Source organism: Rhinichthys klamathensis, unplaced genomic scaffold, assembly GCF_029890125.1.
Source record: "Rhinichthys klamathensis goyatoka isolate OS25496 unplaced genomic scaffold, OSU_Roscu_1.1 h1tg000829l_1, whole genome shotgun sequence".
NCBI lineage: Eukaryota > Metazoa > Chordata > Actinopteri > Cypriniformes > Leuciscidae > Rhinichthys > Rhinichthys klamathensis.
Window position 1 is genome coordinate 196,591 of NW_026607211.1, and position 22,838 is coordinate 219,428.

The 22,838-nt window shown below is 37.3% G+C and overlaps 1 protein-coding gene across 1 annotated transcript in view; it reads right to left on the reverse strand.

Moving 5' to 3' along the window:
- Nucleotides 1–20,447, reverse strand: part of LOC130078189 (activating signal cointegrator 1 complex subunit 3) — a gene marked incomplete at both ends in the record, with an annotated part of 215,830 nt that extends 195,383 nt beyond the window's left edge. Inside the window, one exon of the mRNA XM_056243713.1 lies at nucleotides 20,322–20,447. Coding sequence (XP_056099688.1) covers nucleotides 20,322–20,447 — 126 coding nt within the window. The remainder of the gene's footprint in view (nucleotides 1–20,321) is intronic.
- Nucleotides 20,448–22,838: the final 2,391 nt, after the last annotated feature.

Below are 22,838 nucleotides of genomic sequence, written 5' to 3' on the forward strand. Positions count from 1 at the left end.
ACAGCTGGTCCGACCCGTTATATTCCCAGGGTTGGTCTTCAGAGGACTAACTTATAAATATTCATAGGTAATTAGGAGCTCTCCTCCTATCCGACTGAACGGTTGTATCACCACGGTAACCAAACCGCTGCACTTGTTTTAAGAGCCCCCTTCATTTTGATTTATCAGCTTTGTCTGTAAAGGACTGCCAGTGTCCCCGCACACCTTAAACATGCAAATGAATGCAAATGTATGCGTGCCCCAACATTCACCTCGAAGTAACGCGTACATGTAGCAAATATGGAGTTGTCATTACTTAATGATCTCGGAAAATGTCTCGCATTTGGTCATTTCTCTTTGAAGCACACTCAGCATAGTGATGCATGCTCGTCAAACTACATGAAATTGTGATTTGGGTCAGGGTGGTCCCCCATGTGCTATTTTACACTCTGCACGGTAATGTAGCCCTGAGGTAATCCATCAGCAAACCCATACGGTGTACAACACCTTTTAAAACACGTCGGGCAAACTCGCAGTCGGCTGTACGTCAAAAGGGGGTTTTTAATCTCTCTTTACTGGCTGTAGAAATAGCGGCAGTAAACGGGACTTTTCATCACAGTGTGTGAGTGGAGTGATTGCCACAGTGGCGGCCCATTCCAGCTCGTCGAGTTTCAGGCTCGGGGGTAAATCTAACACCATCAGACCAGGCGCCCATTCAAAACTTCAAGTGGCTGAAATCATTTGCGCCTGAAAGCACAATCTCAGACTTAAAAAGCCCTTTTTTGTTGTTTTTTTTGCCAAACATTTATCTTTTTTCATATGGTGCACTGATGAATCATACTCAAAAACACTAAGAAGTTGTATTAAGCCAGTAAAAAGGGTCAATTTTGAATTCTGTAAAGTTAACCCTAAAAAGCGAATGGACTTGCGTACATGTGTCCCATATCCAGCTCTGACTAATTCGCCAAGGTGTCATTCAGGCAAAGGCCGTGAGCACCCAAGCGTGCCACACACAACTCCTGAACAGAGAAGCCAAAGCGTGTCGATCGCCTCAAGGTGGCCGGTCCCAGTATAGGTCATAAACCCCGCCCTCTCCATGTAGTCTAATGGGACGTGAGGTAAACTAAACAATCAAATGACACTTTAAATACATTTTTTCCAAAGATTTTTTCTGTCATTTTATGTAGTTCTTATTACGCTGATGTAAGTGTTCGGTTTTGGAATAAGTTTGGTTGTAGTTACTTATTAGATGCTATTAAAATGGGAGAGTGACGTCATGATTGACAGCTGTGATTGACAGCTTCTCTGAGTCACCAACGAGAGGAGATTGGAGCTTCAACTTTAATTGCTACATTTTATTTCATAACAACATAATGAGTTGTTCTGCAGTAAAATGTCTCCACGACACGCTCACAAAAGCACAGAATCAGGTCCCAAATCATGGGACATTGGCGGCTTCACTTCTCTACAATGGACGAGAATGAAGGTGCGTCGTCCATCTTTTTTTTACAGTCTATGGGTCTCATTCATGAAACATTCGTAAATATACGAGTAAATATGCGAGTGATTTGCGCGTAAAGAGACCTTCCCGAAAACTCTTCTCCTGATTCACAAATACTTCGTAAACGTCAGATGTGATAATGAAATGTGTGTGTGTGTGTGTTAATGAATTCCAATCAGTCGTAAATGGGACGCGCGTGCACGTTTATTCTCAATTACCATAAATCCCGCCCATTAAATCCGACTGACAACTATATATGGGCATCATATTATGACACCAAACGAAGGATTTCAACATGTCTTCTCAAAAGCGAATGAAAAAGAAAAATTTCTCAGAAGTTTTATTATCAGAAGTTCATTCAAAACACCACATTTTATTTTCAAGCGTACATAGTGGCGTATCGGGTCCTAAAAATAGCAAGTTTGGCAGCATTACAGATGCAGTTACTGGAGTTTCATCTGTTAATCAAACAGTCCCAGAAGTAAAAAGAAAAACCGTATGTAATTACTATATATAATATTTTTTCAAAATGCTGTGCAAATATGTACCCGATTAAGGCGAATTAAAATGCAGCCTTAGTTATTAATGAGCAAAACGTTCGGGTGTTAAGCGCACTATTTACGCGTGGCTGGGAGCAGGTGTAGATTTCTTTCGTACCAACTAACATTTGGAAAATACGAACATTTTAATGAATCCGAAAATTTACGCCAGAACCACTTTACACACGATTCACACACAAATTCGTTCTGCTCGTGTTTCATGAATGAGACCCAATGTGTGCACCACTTGGGACAGGACAATTCTTGTCCCCACAAAAAAATATGTATGTTATAGATTATTCTAAATTTGAAAGACTACAATTTTCAGTCTGTCTTTTCCAAAAACTTGCTTCACAGAGATGACGAACCCAAATTCCATCGCAAAGAGCTCAGTGAAAACATTATTCCAACAAGATAGCAGAGTAGAGTGTTGCATATAAAATTATTTCATTTAATAGTTAAAATTGACATTAAATATAGTGCAACCTAAATAAAACTGACTGTTGTTCCCATGTGCGCAGTATTTTTCCACTGTGTATCGTGTGATCTTGGACCCTGTTGACACCTGGAAATAAATAATTGAGCTGATCTCAAATGATGATGCTAAACATAGGTGTACTGTAATGGGGCCTTAAATGTTTTGAGCTTTTCGTAATGTAGATGCTTATGTTGTCAAATGTGTTCGAAGAGCCACATCCGACCGCCTTCTGTCCACCTACTGACCTTAATACGTGATCATTTATGTACCATTTGAATGCTATGTTCAGTCCAAGCGACGCATTCGGAGGGGAGTAAGAAGGAAATCTAAGTGGAAACAATGAAGTTTACCAACTCACTGGCTTCCAGTGGTCAATCGCATCCAGTTTAAACAGTTAGTCTTAGTTTATACGGCCTGTCATGGCCCTGCACCTAAATACCTCGCTGAGTTAGTGCAACCATGTGTTCCTGCTCGGACCCTTAGATCTAGCAATGAAAATTTGCTTGTCGTTAGGGATGCAGCAATTACCGGATTTCACAATTAACCGCGCTTTAAAGCGTCACGGTTAATTAATCGTAAAGACTATGCTACACCGAGTGTTCTGCATGGAACGGAACTTTTGCACCTAACACAAAACGAAAACAAAGTTACACCAGCGGTGCACCAGCTTAATGCCGTGCTCGTCAACCACACACTATGGCAGAGGGACTAGCAGCGACGCTCTATTTCCACCGAAAAAACGCCTTAAGGGCCTGTTCACAGATCGCGTCTTTTGCGCGCTCAAGTTCATTTCAAATGTAGGCGCTAGGGATGTCACGGTACCAAAATTCCAGTAGTCGGTACCGATACCATTAAAATGTTACGGTTCTCAGTACCAATTTCGGTACCACAGCAAAATCAGTTTGAACTATTTTTTTTTTTTATAATTTATTTAACTATTTGAAATTATATATATATATATATATATATATATATATATATATATATATATATATATATATATATTCAATTCAATTCAATGACTTTATTATTTATGATGGTACATTTATGAAATGATTGAAGGCTACATGCTGTTTAAACGAAAATATTGATGATATTGAGAAATATTGCTTATAAAAAAGTCAAGTGAAAAATAAGCAACCTTCTATGCACACATTATTATTAGTAGTAGTAGTATCTTTGATTAATGGAGACGTAGTTAAATCTATTGTACAGTAGCATAATTATTTCTGTCAATGTCTTTAAGTTAAACCAAACTTTTATTTTGACGGGTTGCCGTGAAGACATCTGAGTTTCTGAGCGTGTATGATATGACGATAGTTTTTCTCAAATGAAACGGTTAAGTAAAATGCTCATGAAGTGACTCTCGGAGATGAATGGAATCGTGAATCATGTCATTATATCGTGAGGCAGCAGAGACTGAAAACAGCGCGAGCATCACGTCGTGCTTCAGTGTGTGTGTGTGTGTGTGTGTGTGTGTGAGGTAACATTTAATGAAACCGCGCGTCTGCACCGTTCATTCACACAGAGACAAGCAGAACATGAAGGGTTCATATTTAAATAGTCGTTTTCCAGTTTAATATACACAGACACCACATCAGCAGCGCCGCCGGTCGCCATGTCTCAGCGCTTTCATGAAGCGGACGCAACTTCACGCCCTTCGTGCATGCATGCGCATCCAGAACCGGGTTTGACTGGGTACTCGGTACCACCGGGACTTGGTACCGTGACGTTTAAATTTTTTTAGTACCGACTTGGTACCGAAGTACCGAATATTTTGACAACACTAGTAGGCGCACGGTATGCGCACTTATAATGGAAGCGACGCGCTGGTTTTTTCCAAGCGCGTCCGCGCTGCATCGAGATAAAAACATCTCAACTTTTCATAATGCCGCAAGTGCACTGTGGGTCAAGTGACAAGAACTAACAGAGCAACGACAGACGCCTCCGGAGCGCAACCGCCCTAGCGCTTTGGAAAAAGCAGAGGGCGGCGTGCAACTTTCAGCTTCCAGTGCAACGTAAAAAAAACAACAACAAAAAACAGCGGAATGTGTTGGTTACGCAAGTCTGTGGAAAACCGAATGTGACGTGCTCTCAAGAGTTTCAGTCAGTGAACATTTAACTTAATATCCTATTGCTTTCTCCTGTCTGTGTTGAGTAAATGTCAGGCTTTGTAGTTGTAATATGCCCGGTGTAAAACACTAACATAAGATCAGGGCCGTGTAGACTTCTAGGACTACCAATAACTGCATTTCAGTTATTAATAACACTGCATGAGAGATGTTCTCAGTTTCTTTCTATAATTTTTACTCAAACTTCAAACAAACAAACCAAAATAATGAGATTATAATAGGCTAGATGATTAAAGGCACATGTAAAATTTGGATTAATAATTAAAAAAGAGTATTAAAATAAGTACAATAATTTTGGTGGATAACATTTGGACTATATTTGTTTTCTTTTAAAAGAAATACATAGGCCTAATATTTAGCTTGCATTTAATTCAATAGAGCCAAATACTTTGTTTATTCTTATTTTCATTGGGATTTATTAGTATTATTTATGTTTTTATGTCAAATACCAACAAGATATTGTTTTCATGTTTTCTACCTCAGGTTGAAAATAAATTTAGAACAAACTAAACACTTAATAATTTTGTGATCTATTTCAATCAAAGAGTCCTGCAGCCTTTGACTTAATTTGTTATTTTTAAAAGAAAAATGTTGGATGTTTACAAAGCACTTCTCTTTAATTCCAAAGGAAGAGATTGATTATTGTTTGTCATTTTATAATTTTGTACTGTGTTGTGGCAGCAATAAATAACACATTCAAATCTAGTGTTGAGTGTTCATGTGATATTATACATAAGTAGTGTTGTGAAATTAATTGATGCATAATAATCGTGATAATCGTTAAACCGTGATTATTTCTCAGACAATAATCGTACTTACAAAATCTGTAATCGTTGCATCCCTACTTGTCGTACCAAGGTATGAACTCTCTCCTGTGGGTGGTAGGGCTTTTAGTGTTGTAGGCCCTAAGCTCTGATCTTCGTGCCACCCCTAACCTACAGACCTTCAAATCTCAACTTAAAACTCATATACAGTATATTACATGCTTTCTTTTACCAAATTTGTTTTCTTTGATTATATAACTTCTCATGTTAATTATTTGTAGTTATTCGTCGTCTCCATCTGCTTTCCTTCTGTTTAATTGTTATAATAAGCAGATTGCTTGTCTCTTTATCTGTCAACTGTTTGTATTATTTTGTGAAGCGACCTTGGGTTCTTGAAAGGCGCTATAAAAATTAAACATATAATACACATCTTAGCTGATCACATCATTAAAAACAGGGCCTTAGAAACATGCTAACATGGCAACATGCTAACATCAAACTCCACCGAAATCAATTGTGAGTCGAGTCTCCCATGCACTTTTTAGAGGAGTGTGATTTTGTGTACGTGTTGCCAATGTAGATCTTTCCAAATAAGTAATTTATAAGGTTCGGCGTGAACTTGGGGCCTACCCAGGCTGTTTTTTTAATCATTTGTTTCTAAAGGTGGGATTCTTCAGAAGGATGCGCAGATGGTCCTCACAGCTAGGGACGGCATACGGCAACAGACTTTACTCTTGCTAGTTGTTCTCGCATTTGGGAATAACAGTATCTATCCTACTTCCTCATTACCTGCAAGCCAAAAGTCCACACCAAATAATCAATACAAATTGAAATGTTGGTGGGCATTTCACCATTTTTGCCAGCTCTTTTCCAATAGTTGAGAATTTCTAATAGTTGCTATATGAATGCTTTTTATGAGCCCTTTAGAAACAAATGATGTATGCTCTGCTTCCAGTATACTTTATTTTTGTACTCTCCCCTTCAAAATGTATCAATCACACATATGTGGCAATGGCAAGGTTTCCAGGCCAGCGATTCGCTCTACTCCTACACGAACTAGAGCGTCAAGATGCTGGCAGTCTGTGCCCAGAGCACCCTTAACACTTTCAGTCTGACGGTTTCGCAGTGTTTCTTCACACTGCCGGCGAGCGAAACCATTACCAGCGGGGAGCCAGCATTCACTTGACCACGTACTTTACTTCTCTCAAATAGCAGAGAACAAAAGCACATTTCTTCAGGCGTGCTAAATATATCTGCTGATTTTATGATGATATAATCAAGTGAGAGAAAAAGTGGTTGAAAGTTGTCTTTGCAGGACATATGGCGGAGTGCATGATGGAAAATAACAGCTCTAAAAACTGTGGGCATCCGGAGATCTGACCACCTGTACCGTGAGTCCAATGGATCCTGACAGTCTAATTAACTCTGTGGATGAAGGGCCCTCGGCCATATGTGCTGACTGGGTGAGCTGGGAACACAGCAGAAACTCACCCGTGACTTTAAACACACTAATTGGACCAACATAGCCCCCAGCAATCATTTCACAGCAACATCTAAATACCTGCACAGTCTCGCATGGATTTCTTGACTGTCCTGGTTTTAAAAAGCTATAAATGCACACCGCTCTGTAGAAAGGCTAAAGTCTGTTTACGCGTGCACATTTTTGTCGAAGCTGCTGCAATAATTAAATTCACAGCGTTTGGTAATAGAAAGCTAAAAGATATAATTGTCATTTGCAGGGTATCCTTTTAATTACTTTTTGGTTCCATTTCATTCCATTTGAACTGACAGCATGATCAAGTTTTAATTGTTAGTTTTAGCAAACAGCTTATCTGCCCGCCTCGAGCCCACACGGCACTAAATTACCCGCTCCACAGACACACACACACACACACACACACACATTAAACTCCAGCGCGTTTAATCAAAGAACAACTCACACACCTACGAGCAAAAGCATCTGATAAATGACAGGTGCAGCACCGACAAACATGAGGGCCGTTTATTTCTCTCGAGCAGAACTGCTGGAAGAGTCGAAGGGAAACTAAGAAAAAAGGATGAGAAATAGAGAGGTCTGTTGTCCAAAAAGTCCAGCAAACGCAAATGCAAACTTTTCAAGCAGAGCTGTCAACCACACTGAAAGCAATGCCCTTGTATATACATCATTTACATTCGACTCACTGTCCTGAAGCTCCGCCCGTTAAAAAGTGCTCTGTAATGCCAGGAATCATGGGGGATTAATCAGGGATGTTTCTCTGTTTCAGTGTGCGTATAAACAGCAAACTCCTGAGCAGAGATGTTTACTATTCCACACGGCTAATGAAGAGAACGCTTATTATTTGATTCACATCGCTGAAGATATCTGTGTAATGCATTGCAAAACACAATAATTGCAGTCCAAGCACAAACATCTCATGTAAGTGAGACAATTTCCATATATTTTTCCAAAAATGATGTGTTGTTACTGCAAAGTCAACAAGTCATCTTGTATCTCTGCTGGTATTGTAAATGTTGACTTGATGAAGCTTACAAAAATACATGCTGGCTCCAAAGGAGATTACTGACTTCAACAAGGAAGGAAATATTCAACCAGTCGCACTGATGTAAAATGACTGGATTTAAAACTGTTTCCTAGTGGATGACGTCAGAATTACAGCCTTCATCTGCTATTCACACTTAAAAGTGCCCTAGAATGTGATATTGAATTTATTTTGGCATAATATTTGGACAAGAGTTCAGTACATGGACATGACATACAGTGAGTCTCAAACACCATTGTTTTCTCCTTCTTATTTAAATCTCGTTTTTGAAAAACACCCCTGAAAAATAGGCGAATCTCCACATAACACCGACTGTGACGCAACAGTCGGGATCATTAATATGTACGACTCCAAAAATTTGCATAATGCCAGCCCATGTTCAATGCCAGGCGGAACTGCGCAGCCGAAGCATGGCAGTTGCTCAGTGTGGATGTACACATGAACACAAAAGTATCTTTTAGTTCCTTCATCCGAGCCTCTGAAGAAACAATGGGTTAATTTTATTTTCTCTGGAAATTTCCAAACATTTCACCGACTGTTTCCTCAACTTGGGCCAATACAGAGCTGGCCTCGGATCGAGCTACCAAGCAACACTTTCTGATGTGTAATTGTTCAAGTTCAGACAGGTAATCTTTCTCTCAAAATCGTTCAATACTGTTTATGCATCAGTAAGTCAAGCCAGTGACTAAAATATCAGCTTCACATCGTTATTTTTAGTAGGATGAAAAAAAACTTATTTAAATTGTGAATAAATTATATACAGAAAGCGATCAAAGAACAATCTTTCCACACAGCGCGAGTTTATCTGGACATTTCGTTATGAAATCAATGACGCACGTTACACTGCACAACGAAGCTCTTACTGTATGTACATCATCGTGTTTGCATTGGTGAAAGCATTAGAGAGAGCAGAAACTGCGCTGCAATGATAAGATCTTCATTCTCGCGATCAACAGACTGTGATCTGCTCAATGCTCATCACGGCAACATTTTATCTGATGGGAATAGATCTAAATACTTTAAAAACATCTTACGATTCGTTAATCTCGATAGCTGTAATAGTAAAAACGTATAATAGCTGTAGTAAAAGTATTCGAGAGAGTTTCACATGTAATACGTAGCTATTTCATATGCAAGCATGTCAGCCAATCACAGCAGTGGCTGGCTACACTGAATCCCACAGAGACACGCCCCTTCAAACAGAGTGTTCAAATCAGAGGCTAAAATCAGGCTAGGAAAAATGCCTTTTTTTTCTAAATTGTGACTATTTTTGATCTAAAAAACATTCTAACATTATAAGGGCAACCCAGGAAACATTATAAAAAAATAAAATAAAAAACATTCTAGCGCACCTTTAAAATGAACAAATAAATGGCTAGAACCTAGAATTTCCATGTGTACCAAGTTTTGTAAAGTTTGAAGAAATATACATATCAATTAGCAGGGTTATTATCGTTAGCTAAAAGTAAAACAATTATAAAAAAAATATATGTTAATTGAAATGAAGCTGAAATAAAAAAAATAAATTAATTATAATATGTATAAAAAATATAGAAAATGACAAAAGCACAAAAAAAAATTCTAAACATTAAATTAAAATTAACATAAAAAATAAAAAAATAAAAAAATAAAAGCTAATTCAAAATATTAATAAAACTATAAGAAGCCTAAAACAAAAACTAAAATAACACTGCTAATTAGTCATTATGGGCCACACCCAAATATAACGGCCTACACGCCAATAATTATGAAATGAATAAAAATATACTTTGTCCGGAGTATCTTGATACACACAATGAGGAGCTCAAAGAAGCAGATTTTCAACAACACAAACTCAAGGGTGCGCAAAACTGTGCTTCCTTGATCAAACTGTTTTAGAGATATGAAAGTATCTCTATATTTTAGTTGTAACAGCTCATAACTTTGACAAATCTTAATTATTTTTGATAAACTTTTGTCAAAGGAGTATTGAGATTAAGCGTGCCAAATTTAGTGTGAATCAGAGCAACATGTTATTGGCTATTTTTAATAATGCTTCAATCAGAAAAATGGCAATACATGAAGAGCGTCTGCTCTCATCAACACACTTCACAAAGACTCGTCAAATCATTAACTTATTTTTCACAGTAATGATATGATTGAATGATATGATATGATTGAATGATATGATTGATATGATGAGATATGATATGAGATATGATATGAGATATGATATGATTGATATATGTGATATATGATATGATATGATTGATATGATATATGATATGATATATGATATATTAGATATTATGTGATATATGATATGATATATGATATTATATGATATGATATATGATATGAGATATATGATATATGATATGAGATATATGATATGAGATATATGATTGATATGAGATATATGATATGATATGAGATGATATATGATATGATATATGATATGATAGAATGATATGAAATGATATATGATATGATATATGATATATGATATGATAGAATGATATGAAATGATATATGATATGATATATGATATGATATATGATATATGATATATTATATATGATATGAGATATATGATATATGATATATGATTGATATGAGATATATGATATGATATATATGATATGATATATATGATATGATATATATGATATGATATATATGATATGATATATGATATATGATATGATAGAATGATATGAAATGATATGAAATGATATGAAATGATATGAAATGAAATGATATGATATATGATATGATATATGATAAGATATATGATATATGATATATATGATATATATGATATGATATATGATATAAAAGACTGGACTATCACCAACACTTGCCACCTAATATGTCACCTCATTCCTTTTTGCTGCTTTGGGTTAGCACTGCTATTTCCTTCAGGAAATGCAAATGTAGTTATTATTTTCAGTTTCAAGCCTTTGACACTGGATACTCATTACAAATGCATCATTCGTTAGTACTCTCATCTGAGAGCAGACGTATGAAAATGATGAAATAAATGACAGCACAGCTGCACAAATGTAAGATTTTTTTTTTTTTTCATATTCAAAAAGAGCATCTGTGTTCATTTTGGGTTTTACAGCATTACCGGGAAGAACAAGCTGGAGATAAAACGTGCAATTTGCAAGCAATGTCACTCGAAAGTCACCTATCATAAAAAATGTACTGCAGTCAAATGAAAAAAATAAAATTCATTACAGACTCAAGGTTAGAATCGCAATGCTTTATGTATCACAAGACACAAGGAGGATTGCAGTATTTGCCAAATATGATCAACGCTTTGTGACAATACCGCATCTCTATCACAGTGTCCTATTGCACTGAAAATATATAGTATTTCATTTAGAATACATAATATTGTAATAATAATGTCTAAATACAGATCAAATGAACAGCTCATACAATTTTGCATACATTGCAACTTCAAATTATGTTGATTTATTAAGACCACTAGATATAAATGAGTTGAGCAATCTAAAGGTGAATCAAACAGCGCATCTACAACGACTGCTATAAGCAACATTACATGAAAAATAAAAAGTTTGAATGGTTTCCACCAATAAAGGCATTACCGTCATCGCTTTAATGTTCACATGACGGTGCTGATGTACAGAGTGTTGTTTGTTTTCAGTCATTGCGGTTTATTTCTTCACAGGAATTAGAAAGGTTTTTACCGTGCGAGTGCAGCGCTTGAGATTCATTAGTTAAAAGGCTTCCTAATAAATTCCCCACTTTTAATGTTTCACACAGCTATTAAAGCCACGTTGAGCGGCCGTGTCCCTGTTGCCCATTACGGCTTTCAATAAATGACAATCGTGCAGCACTTAAAAAAAGAAAAAAACAGACAGGCTTCCAGGCCCGCCGCTCAAAGGACCCTAATAGCACATAAAGATGTATTAGCCGTTTCGCACCGGTGTTTTATAAAAGGGAAGCACTTTGTTTCTGAGTTGCGGAGGCTTTAGTTAATGAATAGAGGCACTTCTCCTCTCCTACTAATTCACACCGCTTATATCAATCTCTGTCGCTCGCTCCAGACGGCAAGAGTGATCCGTTCCAGCGCCGCGAAAACAAACCCAGTGATGAAACTCGTGTGAAATCAGACTTGTTCTGGGCCTGATGTTTGCTTTACCTGTGATGTATAGGAAATAAAAGCCAAATTCAGGACGAAAGGCGCATCATTGATTACGCCGTGAAGCTCGTGCTTTAATTAATGGTTTCCTGAAAGGGAGGAAAACACAAGGCTGGAAATGAGCCCCACGGGGGCCGGGGGATAAATCTGTGCTGTCCGCTCTTATATTCGCCCTCTTACGGGGGAGAGATGGATATTCTGCCGGCTTTACTTTAACCAAAACACACCAACACAATCCCTCTGAGACTCCAGATCACGTCCTCTGCGTTAGAGACACGTGAAATGAGCGATGATCTGAGATCTCGCGCCGCGATAACAACGGAGACGGGACGTTTCTCAACCGATGCTTGGGTTTCTCAAGCGGGCCAGTCAAGCGTATTTTTGTCTCCATTAGGGCAGTAGTTTGACCCCTCCTGCTTTTAAAGAGCAGTTATTATGTTTGACACCAGTGGCAGCCACTAAAAGCAGCAGCTCACACACACACACACACACCTGCAGGCCATTTAGAGGACTTGGAAACCAGGAGGAGGACAGACGTTAATGCATGAATACGGAAAAGATGCGTCTGTGACGATTACAAGCACTGAGAACTTACAGCTGATCTACAATGTGTTTGGAAGACAAAAGGAGCCTTACAATGACAAATATCTGTGACTAGTATTTTATTTCAATTAAAAAATCATCACGTCCTCGTGATAATGGATGCTTTAGTTGTTGTTCCTAGCATATTTGTAAGAAAACAGACAAGGTCATAGAGACTGTGTGAATCTGCACCCGTCACGAAAGCGGGAGGTGGAACATTGTGATTTTGTGCATCGCGTTTGTGTTTTGGTGAATTAATCACGAGTCCGAGCGAGGACACACTGAAAACCTGGAATTTGTATTAGTTTATTGAAGCCTGGAAATAAACAGATTAAGAATGTGGATCATTTACGGACCTTCATGTCGTGCCAAACTTACTTTCTGCTGCAATATTTTGATCAAATACACTAACAACATTGACGGACAAAAATTAAATATGTTTTACAAGATGTCATATTTAGTGTCACAGAATAAAGTCAGTCAGTGTGTGTGTGTGTGTGTGTGTGTGTGACGTCACTGTCGGCCGGAGTGCATTTGTTTTCAGCGTGAATGCAGAGAAAAACACAAAACACATCTAAAACGGGGAAGAGCTTTGCGATTCACTGAACAAATAGATTTGACAAGAAATTTGAGGTGTATTTTTACAGACTGCTGAAAGCTACAGAACACAGACGCAAATGGATCGCTTTAATTCACAGAAACAACTGGATCCAGGCAGAGAAAGCTGGATTTGCAGTTTTCATTTTATGTCACTATGCTGAATTTAGGGGTAAAATCATTCCCTATCCACCTTATTCCTGCGCCCCATGATGCTTTGGGCTAATTATGGGTGTAACTTCCGTTAAGCTGTAAACAATCAGTGAAAGGCTCGCTCTATGAACGCAATACGTTAAAAAAGTGTCACAATGAGATGACATTAATCGACTCACCCTTCAACCATCGAACATTAAAATGAAATTTAAAAGTTTAAAATAATCAACAAGGTAACAGATCAAAAATAGCCCCAAACGCGCGAGTCTTGGGTTAAATATCACTGTAGTAGGCTAATATATATCGTATAACAAGCCTTAATCAAAAATGTTCATTAACTTCAGCATTACGTGACACTATATCAAAGTGATTTCCGTCATTTTGACAGATTATAAATTGCATTTACCTGTGAAAACAAACCTGGAAAGAGACGTGAGGATTTGAGGAGAATAACGAGAGATTCTTCGTGGATTCCAGTGAATTATTAATGGAATATCGTAAATTAAATTCGGGAGAACAGACCACAGATGTGCCGTATATGTTGTCCTTTTTCATACTTTTACAGCGGATTGCAAAGGAAAAAAAGAAAATCATCATGAGGAAAAGAAAGCAGCGACTGAAAAGAGATCTCGCCGTAGATATTCTTGTTATAACATTCACGTTCAAATACCAAGTATAACGTTATTCTCATGATGTCTGAACATAAATCATGAAGGAAAATTGACAGCTCAAACCTTAGTAGGGCAACCTTATGATTTGAAATGATTCGTTTCAGCCTTTTTGAATGGAAGTTCCCCAAACCGGAAGTGCCACCGATCATTCAAAACGCAGTAAGCTCGTCAGGAATAAGGTGGATATTTTGTATTGTTATATATTGTATTGACAACTCATCAATGAGATATTTACCATCGTGTATTCAGCATAATTGGATGTTTTTAAATAAACTCTGACAAAAAACTATACAAGTTTTAAGGCTGGACGACATGACGATATATATAACATTGATTACACAGATTTAGACCTATGAATGTTGTGTTTATATAAAGCAATCAGAGGCAAATTTGCTTTATGTATTTCCCGGGCGTCGAAATCAGGCTCATATAAATGTCAGGATCACTGGATCTTTTGAACACTATATCGAGTCCAACCTTTAAATTAAACTGATAATAGTTTGTTTTACCCGTGTTTCCCCCGTTAAATCCAGTCACAGCTCTTCTGCCACTCAGTCCGGCTGAGCGAGTGTGTTCCCGCGGGACAGTGATGATGTCAATGCATACCCTTTTGGGGTTATGTTTTTCAGAGTTGGGTAGTTTTGCTCAGTAAGTGGCATGAAGAGTCTCACTACAGTTAAAATGCATTCTGACGTAACAACCTGGTGCGCCATTGCAGAGCGCAGGCTTTTAGCATCCTCTTCAGAAGTGATTTTATTCATAAAGATACTGAATCTAATTACTATTGATGTTGAGATGAGTTAGATTCAGCTTTCAGTGGAAACGTGGGATGGTTTCGCAGTTCCCCCTCCTAAATGCATGCATATACTACTGGCAATATTGTATGTACATGTATAACAACTGTTTTCCACCTAAATGCGGAGTTGGGTAATTATTTTGGGTTGTCTTTTCCAATGTTGGGTAGATTTTGTTTCCCAGCCATTGGGTCTCAGCTGGGTCAATCTCATTCACAGTTAAAGTCACCATGTGGTGAGAATCCAACTTTTAATGTTGTTTATGTGTCTATATGGTGTTTTAATACGCTTTAAGACACACCATGTGTAAGTTCATAAGTCGACAGCATTGCTGAGTATTTCCTCCTTAAAACTGCAGTGAACCAAAGACAGTCTCAGTCATTCTTAGTCTGTCATTTTGGCGATCAAATGTGAGTTTTAAGGGATAAAATGATTGACAAAAGGGGAACTTTTAAACAAAACACCCCTCCACATCACAACAACCCAGTGGAGGCGTTACTGCAGCCCAGCTCTTGGGTTACACAGAGCGCAGGACTTTTGCATCCTCTTCAGGAGAGCATCACCAAATGAATGCATTTCTTCAGTGAAATAAAGGATTGTACATATTTTATTTTTATGTATAATCTTTAATGTACACTAAATTCATTTATTTTACACAATGCAACATACAGGGATGAGATGTCAGTCAGCATTTTTGCATGATGGAAATGCTGCTTGCCTTTGCATAAAATAAACTGATTTTATTCGTTATAATACTAAATCTAATTACTTTGGATGTTAGTTGTGTTTTCTGTGGTCTGATGTTTGCAATTTCCCCACCAAACATCAGCTCAGATTTCAGCAACACAGCAGCACGAGAACCAGCGCCATTTTGGTGGAAAAGGGAGAACAGTGAATGGCTGATTGCACAGTGGTTGGGCTCAGGTGCAGGACAAAACAGATAACGATATATATGAGAAGAAAAAATAATGTCTGCATTGAAGTTACAGCTCCATACAATACATATATATGCATTTATGAACAGCACAACGTTTTGACCAATGAGGTCTTCATCAGGCACAATTTGCAAAGTGGGATGCAACTCTTTATGGACACAGGTGATAGCATTAATAATATAATATAATATAATATAGGGCAAGATGTTGAGCTGTTCATAAAGAAATTATTTTTTATTTATTTATTTTTAATTAAAAGAACAACCCAACGTGCTAGGTGTCCATGTTTGACCCAGCAGTTAAGTTGCAAAACAACCCAAATTTAACCCAATTTCTCCCAACGTATCTGTAACGGTCCCCAGCTGGAGGATAACCATCATCTTCACACACAACGCCTCTGCACTTCGATTTCTCTCAACATGGGGACAGGAGAGCTGTCAGTCAATAAATGGGAAAACAAAGTAACTTATTTTTTAAAAAGTAATGCGTTACTTTACTAGTTACTTTAAAAAGTAATCTGATTACGTAACCAAAGTTACTTGTAATGAGCTACACACAACACTGCATATAAACATCTTTTTCTGACTGTATTTGGTTCAATAAACCTTGAGTCGCATTATAAGAGAAAAAAACTATTACTATTATTATTATTACTGACTGATGAATTAAAACCAATTAACAGCTGAGCCTCACACAATAATAAAGAAGACACAAAACAACTCAGCAGGCATGACTAATCAATCTACTTAAACTCAAGACTTGGCCAATCAGCGAGTCACCCTTGCCGATCTTGTGAATCTGAACACACCTCGCAGCTCAAGCATGACCACACGGCTGTCATTATGATTGACACACTGATGACTGTAATTAAAGGAGACCCACAGTAAAGTCTAAGCCACGGCCAGCGTGTCCTCTAGTTCGGCGAGGAGGTTGTTGTGCACTTTCCTGTCAAAATCAAGCCTAGCCTATTTGCTAAAGTGAGTTTTTGTGAGCCTCTTTGCTTTGGACTTCTGTTGGTGAAAAGAGGTATTCAAAAGTCTATCGGGTTTGGATGGACACATTATGTCTTCAGTAGAGATGTCAAAAGCTCTGGTACTTTGGTGTCAAGCCAATGAAAAAAGCATGGTTGAGTCACACTTGGTTTTAAATATGGACGTCAAGACATGCATGACATAAATGTCTGTATGAATATGAATTCAAAATGTAACTTGTGTTAATTGATGTTAAATTGTATACATTTCTTTATTTAAATTAATTAGACATGCTTTTAATTAGACTAAAATTATATCATTGCAATGGGAGAAAAAAATATGGAATTCAGAATAATTAAAACTTATGGAAGCTTGTTTCCGCCACAGAATGAAAAATAAAAAAATAAAAAATGTTTTTATCTCACAATTCTGACTATTTTTCTCACAATTGCGTTTACATCTCGCAATTCTGACTTTATTTCTCAGAATTGCGTGTTATAAAGTCAGAATTGCGTGATATAAAGTCGCAATCGCGTGTTATAAAGTCAGAATTGCGTGAAATAAAGTCAGAATTGCGTGATATAAAGTCAGAATTGCGTGAAATAAAGTCGCAATTGCGTGTTATAAAGTCGCAATTGCGTGATATAAAATCGCAATTGCGTGATATAAAGTCACAATTGCGTGTTATAAAGTCAGAATTGCGTGAAATAAAGTCCCAATTGCGTGATATAAAGTCAGAACTGATTGATATAGTCGCAATTGCGTGTTATAAAGTCAGAATTGCGTGAAATAAAGTCGCAATTGCGTGATATAAAGTCAGAATTGATTGATATAGTCGCAATTGCGTGATATAAAGTCAGAATTGATTGATATAGTCGCAATTGCGTGATATAAAGTCAGAATTGATTGATATAGTCGCAATTGCGTGTTATAAAGTCAGAATTGATTGATATAGTCGCAATTGCGTGATATAAAGTCAGAATTGATTGATATAGTTGCAATTGCGTGTTATAAAGTCAGAATTGCGTGAAATAAAGTCGCAATTGCGTGATATAAAGTCAGAATTGATTGATATAGTCGCAATTGCGTGTTATAAAGTCAGAATTGTGTGATATAAACTATTCTGAGGGGGAAAAAGTTAGTCTTTTTCCCCCCTTAGAATTGGCCTGATAACTCGCAATTGCGAGTTTATATCTCACGATTCTGAGAAAAGATGTCAGAATTTCGAGATATAAACTCGCAATTATGTGTTATAAAGTCAGAATTGCGAGATGTAAACTCGCAATTGTAAGAAAAAAAAGTCAGAATTGTGAGATAAAAAGTCGCAATTATGTCTTTTTTTCTCGCAATTGCGGCTTTATTTCTCAGAATTGCGACTTTATTTCTCAGAATTGTGACTTTATTTCTCAGAATTGCGACTTTATTTCTCAGAATTGCGACTTTATATCTCGCAATTGCGACTTTATTTCTCACAATTCTGACTTCATATCTTGCAATTGTGAGATAAAAAGTTGCAATTATTTATTTATTTGTATTCAGTGGCGGAAACAAGCTTACATAAAAACTGCATTTAAGAAAACTAAAAAAAGATTTCATAGGGCCCTTTTTGTACTGGTATATCATTTTAACTGCAGGGTTTCTACACGATTTCAATTTCAAAATTCCATACTTTTCCAGACTCAAATTTCCAGACCTCATTCCAAATGATTTTTCAGACCATATTAAACATAAATGGTTCACACAGCATTATTTTCGGTAAAAATCATCTGTAAATATTTTTATTTTCTCTGTTTTTCATTGGTTTTCTCAAAGTGATAACATGCGTTTGCATGATGAGAAGAAACCTAAAAAGCTTTATAACCTGCATATATTCACATCTGAAACGACTACTGTAAATGTGGTTTGATGTCGCATGATCACGCAACAAAGGTTTGTTTATTCATCAACTGAAAACAGCATAGACTGAAATATTGATTCTTGGGATTTAAGAATTGATATTGGTTCATTAAAATTAGGCGACCTTGAGTGTCCAGAAAGGCCCCAAATAAATAAAATGTATTATTATTATTATTATTATTATTATTAAAATATGAATAGATTAAAATTGAGACATTTACATTTTTAATCCAGCCTGTGTGATACTTTTATTTATTTTTTAGAAATTCTTAATTTTATATTTTAGAAAACTGAACAGGGGAATAGTCTGGAAGAAAAACAACTATCTTTCCGTACTCTGATTTCTTTTTCCGTACAATTCCAAACCTGGATATAACTCAAAATCAAATTCCACACTTTTCCAAACTGCATAGGAACCCTGTAACTGGTATATTGTCCACCAGTGCAAGGTGTTTTGCGTTGGTATGTATCCAGCTTATAACGCTAGTGAATAGGGCATAGAATAAGTAAAAAGAAATCGCTAGTTAATACCACTAACAAGGCTCAAAATAGCCCCACACTAACACGCTAGCATAATGAGGGTCCCTACATGCAAACCGAAGCATTGAGAACTTTGTAAGTGTACAGACAGTTTAATAAGAAGATACTTTATAAAGACAGTACACTTATACAGGCAGGAGCCATCTTGGAAAACAGTCTCGACCAGTCGAACCACGAACGCCGAGCTAAGTGAGCTGGTCGATCAGAATTACGTTTGTGAAATCTAATTACATGGAAATGCATGAATTTTATCTGTTTATTAAAATATATGGGAGACTAACTACAAGGGTCCCATACTTTCATATGAGATTACAAGTCACAGTTCAGCTCACTTAGCACGGCGTTCGTGGTTTGACTAGTCGAGACTGTTTTCCAAGATGGCTCCTGCCTGTGTACGCGAAGTGTACTGTCTTTATAAAGTATCTTCTTATTAAACGGTCTGAGCATTTTTGAAGCCTAAAGTGGGCGGAGCCGGCCGTCGCCATCTTGGTCGCGCGTCACTCCCGGATAACTGTAAATGTGCAGCGTCTGGGATTAGCTGAGGTGACGTGACGCTAACACACAGCAGACAAACGGCTAGCAGTGACATCAGCGGCAATCCACCTGTCACTCAAGTGGCCACGCCCTTAATTATGCAGAACTTTAAGGCTTAATATAATGTAAACGGATGAGTTATTAAACAATTCACCCGCCTCACAGTCGTCATGAAGGGCAAAATTAGCATTATAGACCAAAACCACTTTTTGTACCAGGCTGTAAACATGTTTTTTTCTGCTGTAAAGTTGGGCATTTTAACACGGGGGTTTATGGGATTGACTCTCTTATGGAGCCTGTCTCCAGTGGCCAGTGGAGGAAGTGCAGTTTAAGTCACTTCCATGTTGGTTTCAAGAGAGAGAACGAAAGGTTGCCAATTGTCGGGATCGTAAACAAAACACAAACATAACTCGCATGCTGCATCCGACACCATTTGGAGGAGATTTTAGGCACAATGTCATCAGTCAATATGAAGAGGAGAAATTATTAGTTGTGAAGAGCTCATGGAGTGTGAACACAAGCACTAATAAATGTCAACAGCTGTAAATAAAGCACCACTGACCTCGTCCAGCTCCGAGATGAACACGGGCTTCTCCTCAAACCCGATGGGCATGGGATCGTTGGGGGGGATCTGAACCTCCTCATACATCTTATTATTCTCTCTTCTGATCCCCTCGGGCAGCAGCATCTGCCGGCACAGCAGAGAGGACATGGTTACACAGAAACACATACAATTAAACCTCCATCATGCATTAGCTCACGGCAACAGTCACAAACTAAACGCTGAGGGCTGTGGCCACCAGTGTGCTTTATTACCGCTGAAATGAACTGAACACGCAGTGCTTCAGAGATATGAAATATCCATCATAACGCAAGCATCACTTCTTTGTACATTTGAATGCAGTGGGTTGAGCTAGGCTTGCTATATTCTCTTATGGAAATCATTATAGAATTAGGAGAATAAATATCTAATTTTAGCACGCTGCATTTCCTCCAGCTCCTATAATTACAACTCATTTTCACCAATCTGAGAGCATATGCCGAACTAATGAATGTGTCATAATCAGCTGTTGATCACAGTAGACAGCATCATGCGTCATCATATCTGGCAATGCTACTCATTTTAGTCACATATCGTTGTTCTAAACACACAGCCAGAGTCAAAATCATTATGAAAATCATTGTTTTGTCATTGTAAGGATTCAAATAGTGCTTATTATTATTATTAGGAAGCAACTTCACATGCTTAATATTCTACTGGACAAAACTTTGGCACTTAACTCATTATCACTACAATTATGTCAATTATTATTAGCATTCAAAAATTGAGGGGGGAATAAAAGATTTAGATTTCATGCCGTATTGTATACCTCATTCATTGAAACTGCCCCCTACTGTGTGTAGCGTGACGGCACACTAAGTTTATTGTAGATGCGATCCTCTCGGGGATATTTAGACTGAGCTTAAGAGCTCCAATACACACTCAGTTGTCATCAAGATGGGCTTACATTCAAATTCTTTCAGGTATTGAGTTTTACAACCTTTAAAGTCGCTGTACACACACTCTTCCACACAGTAGAGCAGAACGATTCTGGGTGAATTTGAGAATCACGATTTTTTGGTTTCAAACCTAATCACGATTCTGAACAGACAACTAAACAAAATAGCGTGTAATTTACTAGAGGTTCTGACAAAATGATAACTGCCGCAGTCTATTTAAGATGTTTAATGAATATAAATACAGATTTTTTTTTTTTAACCCTCTGGGGACTAAGCCCTTTTTGGTCCGTTTTCTCTATTTTTACATTTGGGCTTATAAACCATATGTAATGGAGATGGATCACTATGTGTTTGGTATCTATGGATTCAGAAGACCCTAAGATAACATAAGCATGCATGTAATGTGTTTATAAAGGAAGTATGAGTAAAAAAAATGTACTATAAACTAGAGAATTTCAAAAACGGAAATTAGATTTTTCTCATTTATTTCTGAAAATCACACATCACACAACAATAGTGAACAGTTTTTGAACAAAAAATATATTTGTCAAAGCCTTTGCTTGACAGACATGTGTAATTGTTAAATAAAATGTGTAAAGAACAATGAAAAATGTAACTTTATTTACAAATAGTCCCAGGCGTTTTTCTTAGGAATGCTTAGAATTTTCTAAGCAATGCTTTCTCCTCGTCACTCTCCAGTAATTGTTCCAGAGCTTGTTCCACCGTAAATCGCTTACTGCTTGCCATCATAAAAGTGCTAAAACAATAAATAATGCTATAATTGTATGTATGTGTAAATTTATATATTTCTATATATATTATAATTGTTCTGTCTCTCTCTCTCTCATATAAATCTCTGATAATCCGCTCCGTAAGCCTCCGTTCGCTCTCTCTCCTTCTCTCCATTCAACGCTGTTTGCGTCATATCCCTAACTATATAGTTCCACCCCTTGCAAGGCTACAGAGTCCTCTGATTTGCTAGAAAGGTCATGGTAACCTTCCTCTGATTGGGTAAGAAAATATTTCTCCATCGGCAATTTTTCAATTGGTTGTTGTTCGCGGAATCTGCCAAACAACATCGATTTCATTGGCCTTTTACAAAGTGGTATTGCGCAACAAGGAAGTGTGTATATTTACAAGCCGGGTATCACTGTTTTCAGCGGAATCTGAGGAAGACGGTAAAAAAGACCGCACCTCTCTATCATTAATAGTTTTTAAGATAATTACACATTTGTAAAAGTATGCCATTTTGGGCGGTACCGCCCAATCCGTCCCCAGAGGGTTAAATGGTTTGAATGAATGATTCAATGACTCACTCATAAATACTTCATTGTTTCATTATATACTGGATGAATCAGCGTTGTTAAACTAATCTCCTGAACGAATGATTCAATGGAAAATATATTTGTTTAACGGTCCCTTGTGGCCAACTGGTGGCGTAACAGTGCAATCCATACAATCGTTATTTGAAGCGCCATGTTACTTTCAATAAGTGATTTTGATCGCTACCGTAGACTATAAACTATAAACTTTTATCCCAGTTATTCTGTCATAATATGAATATTTTTAACACAGAAAT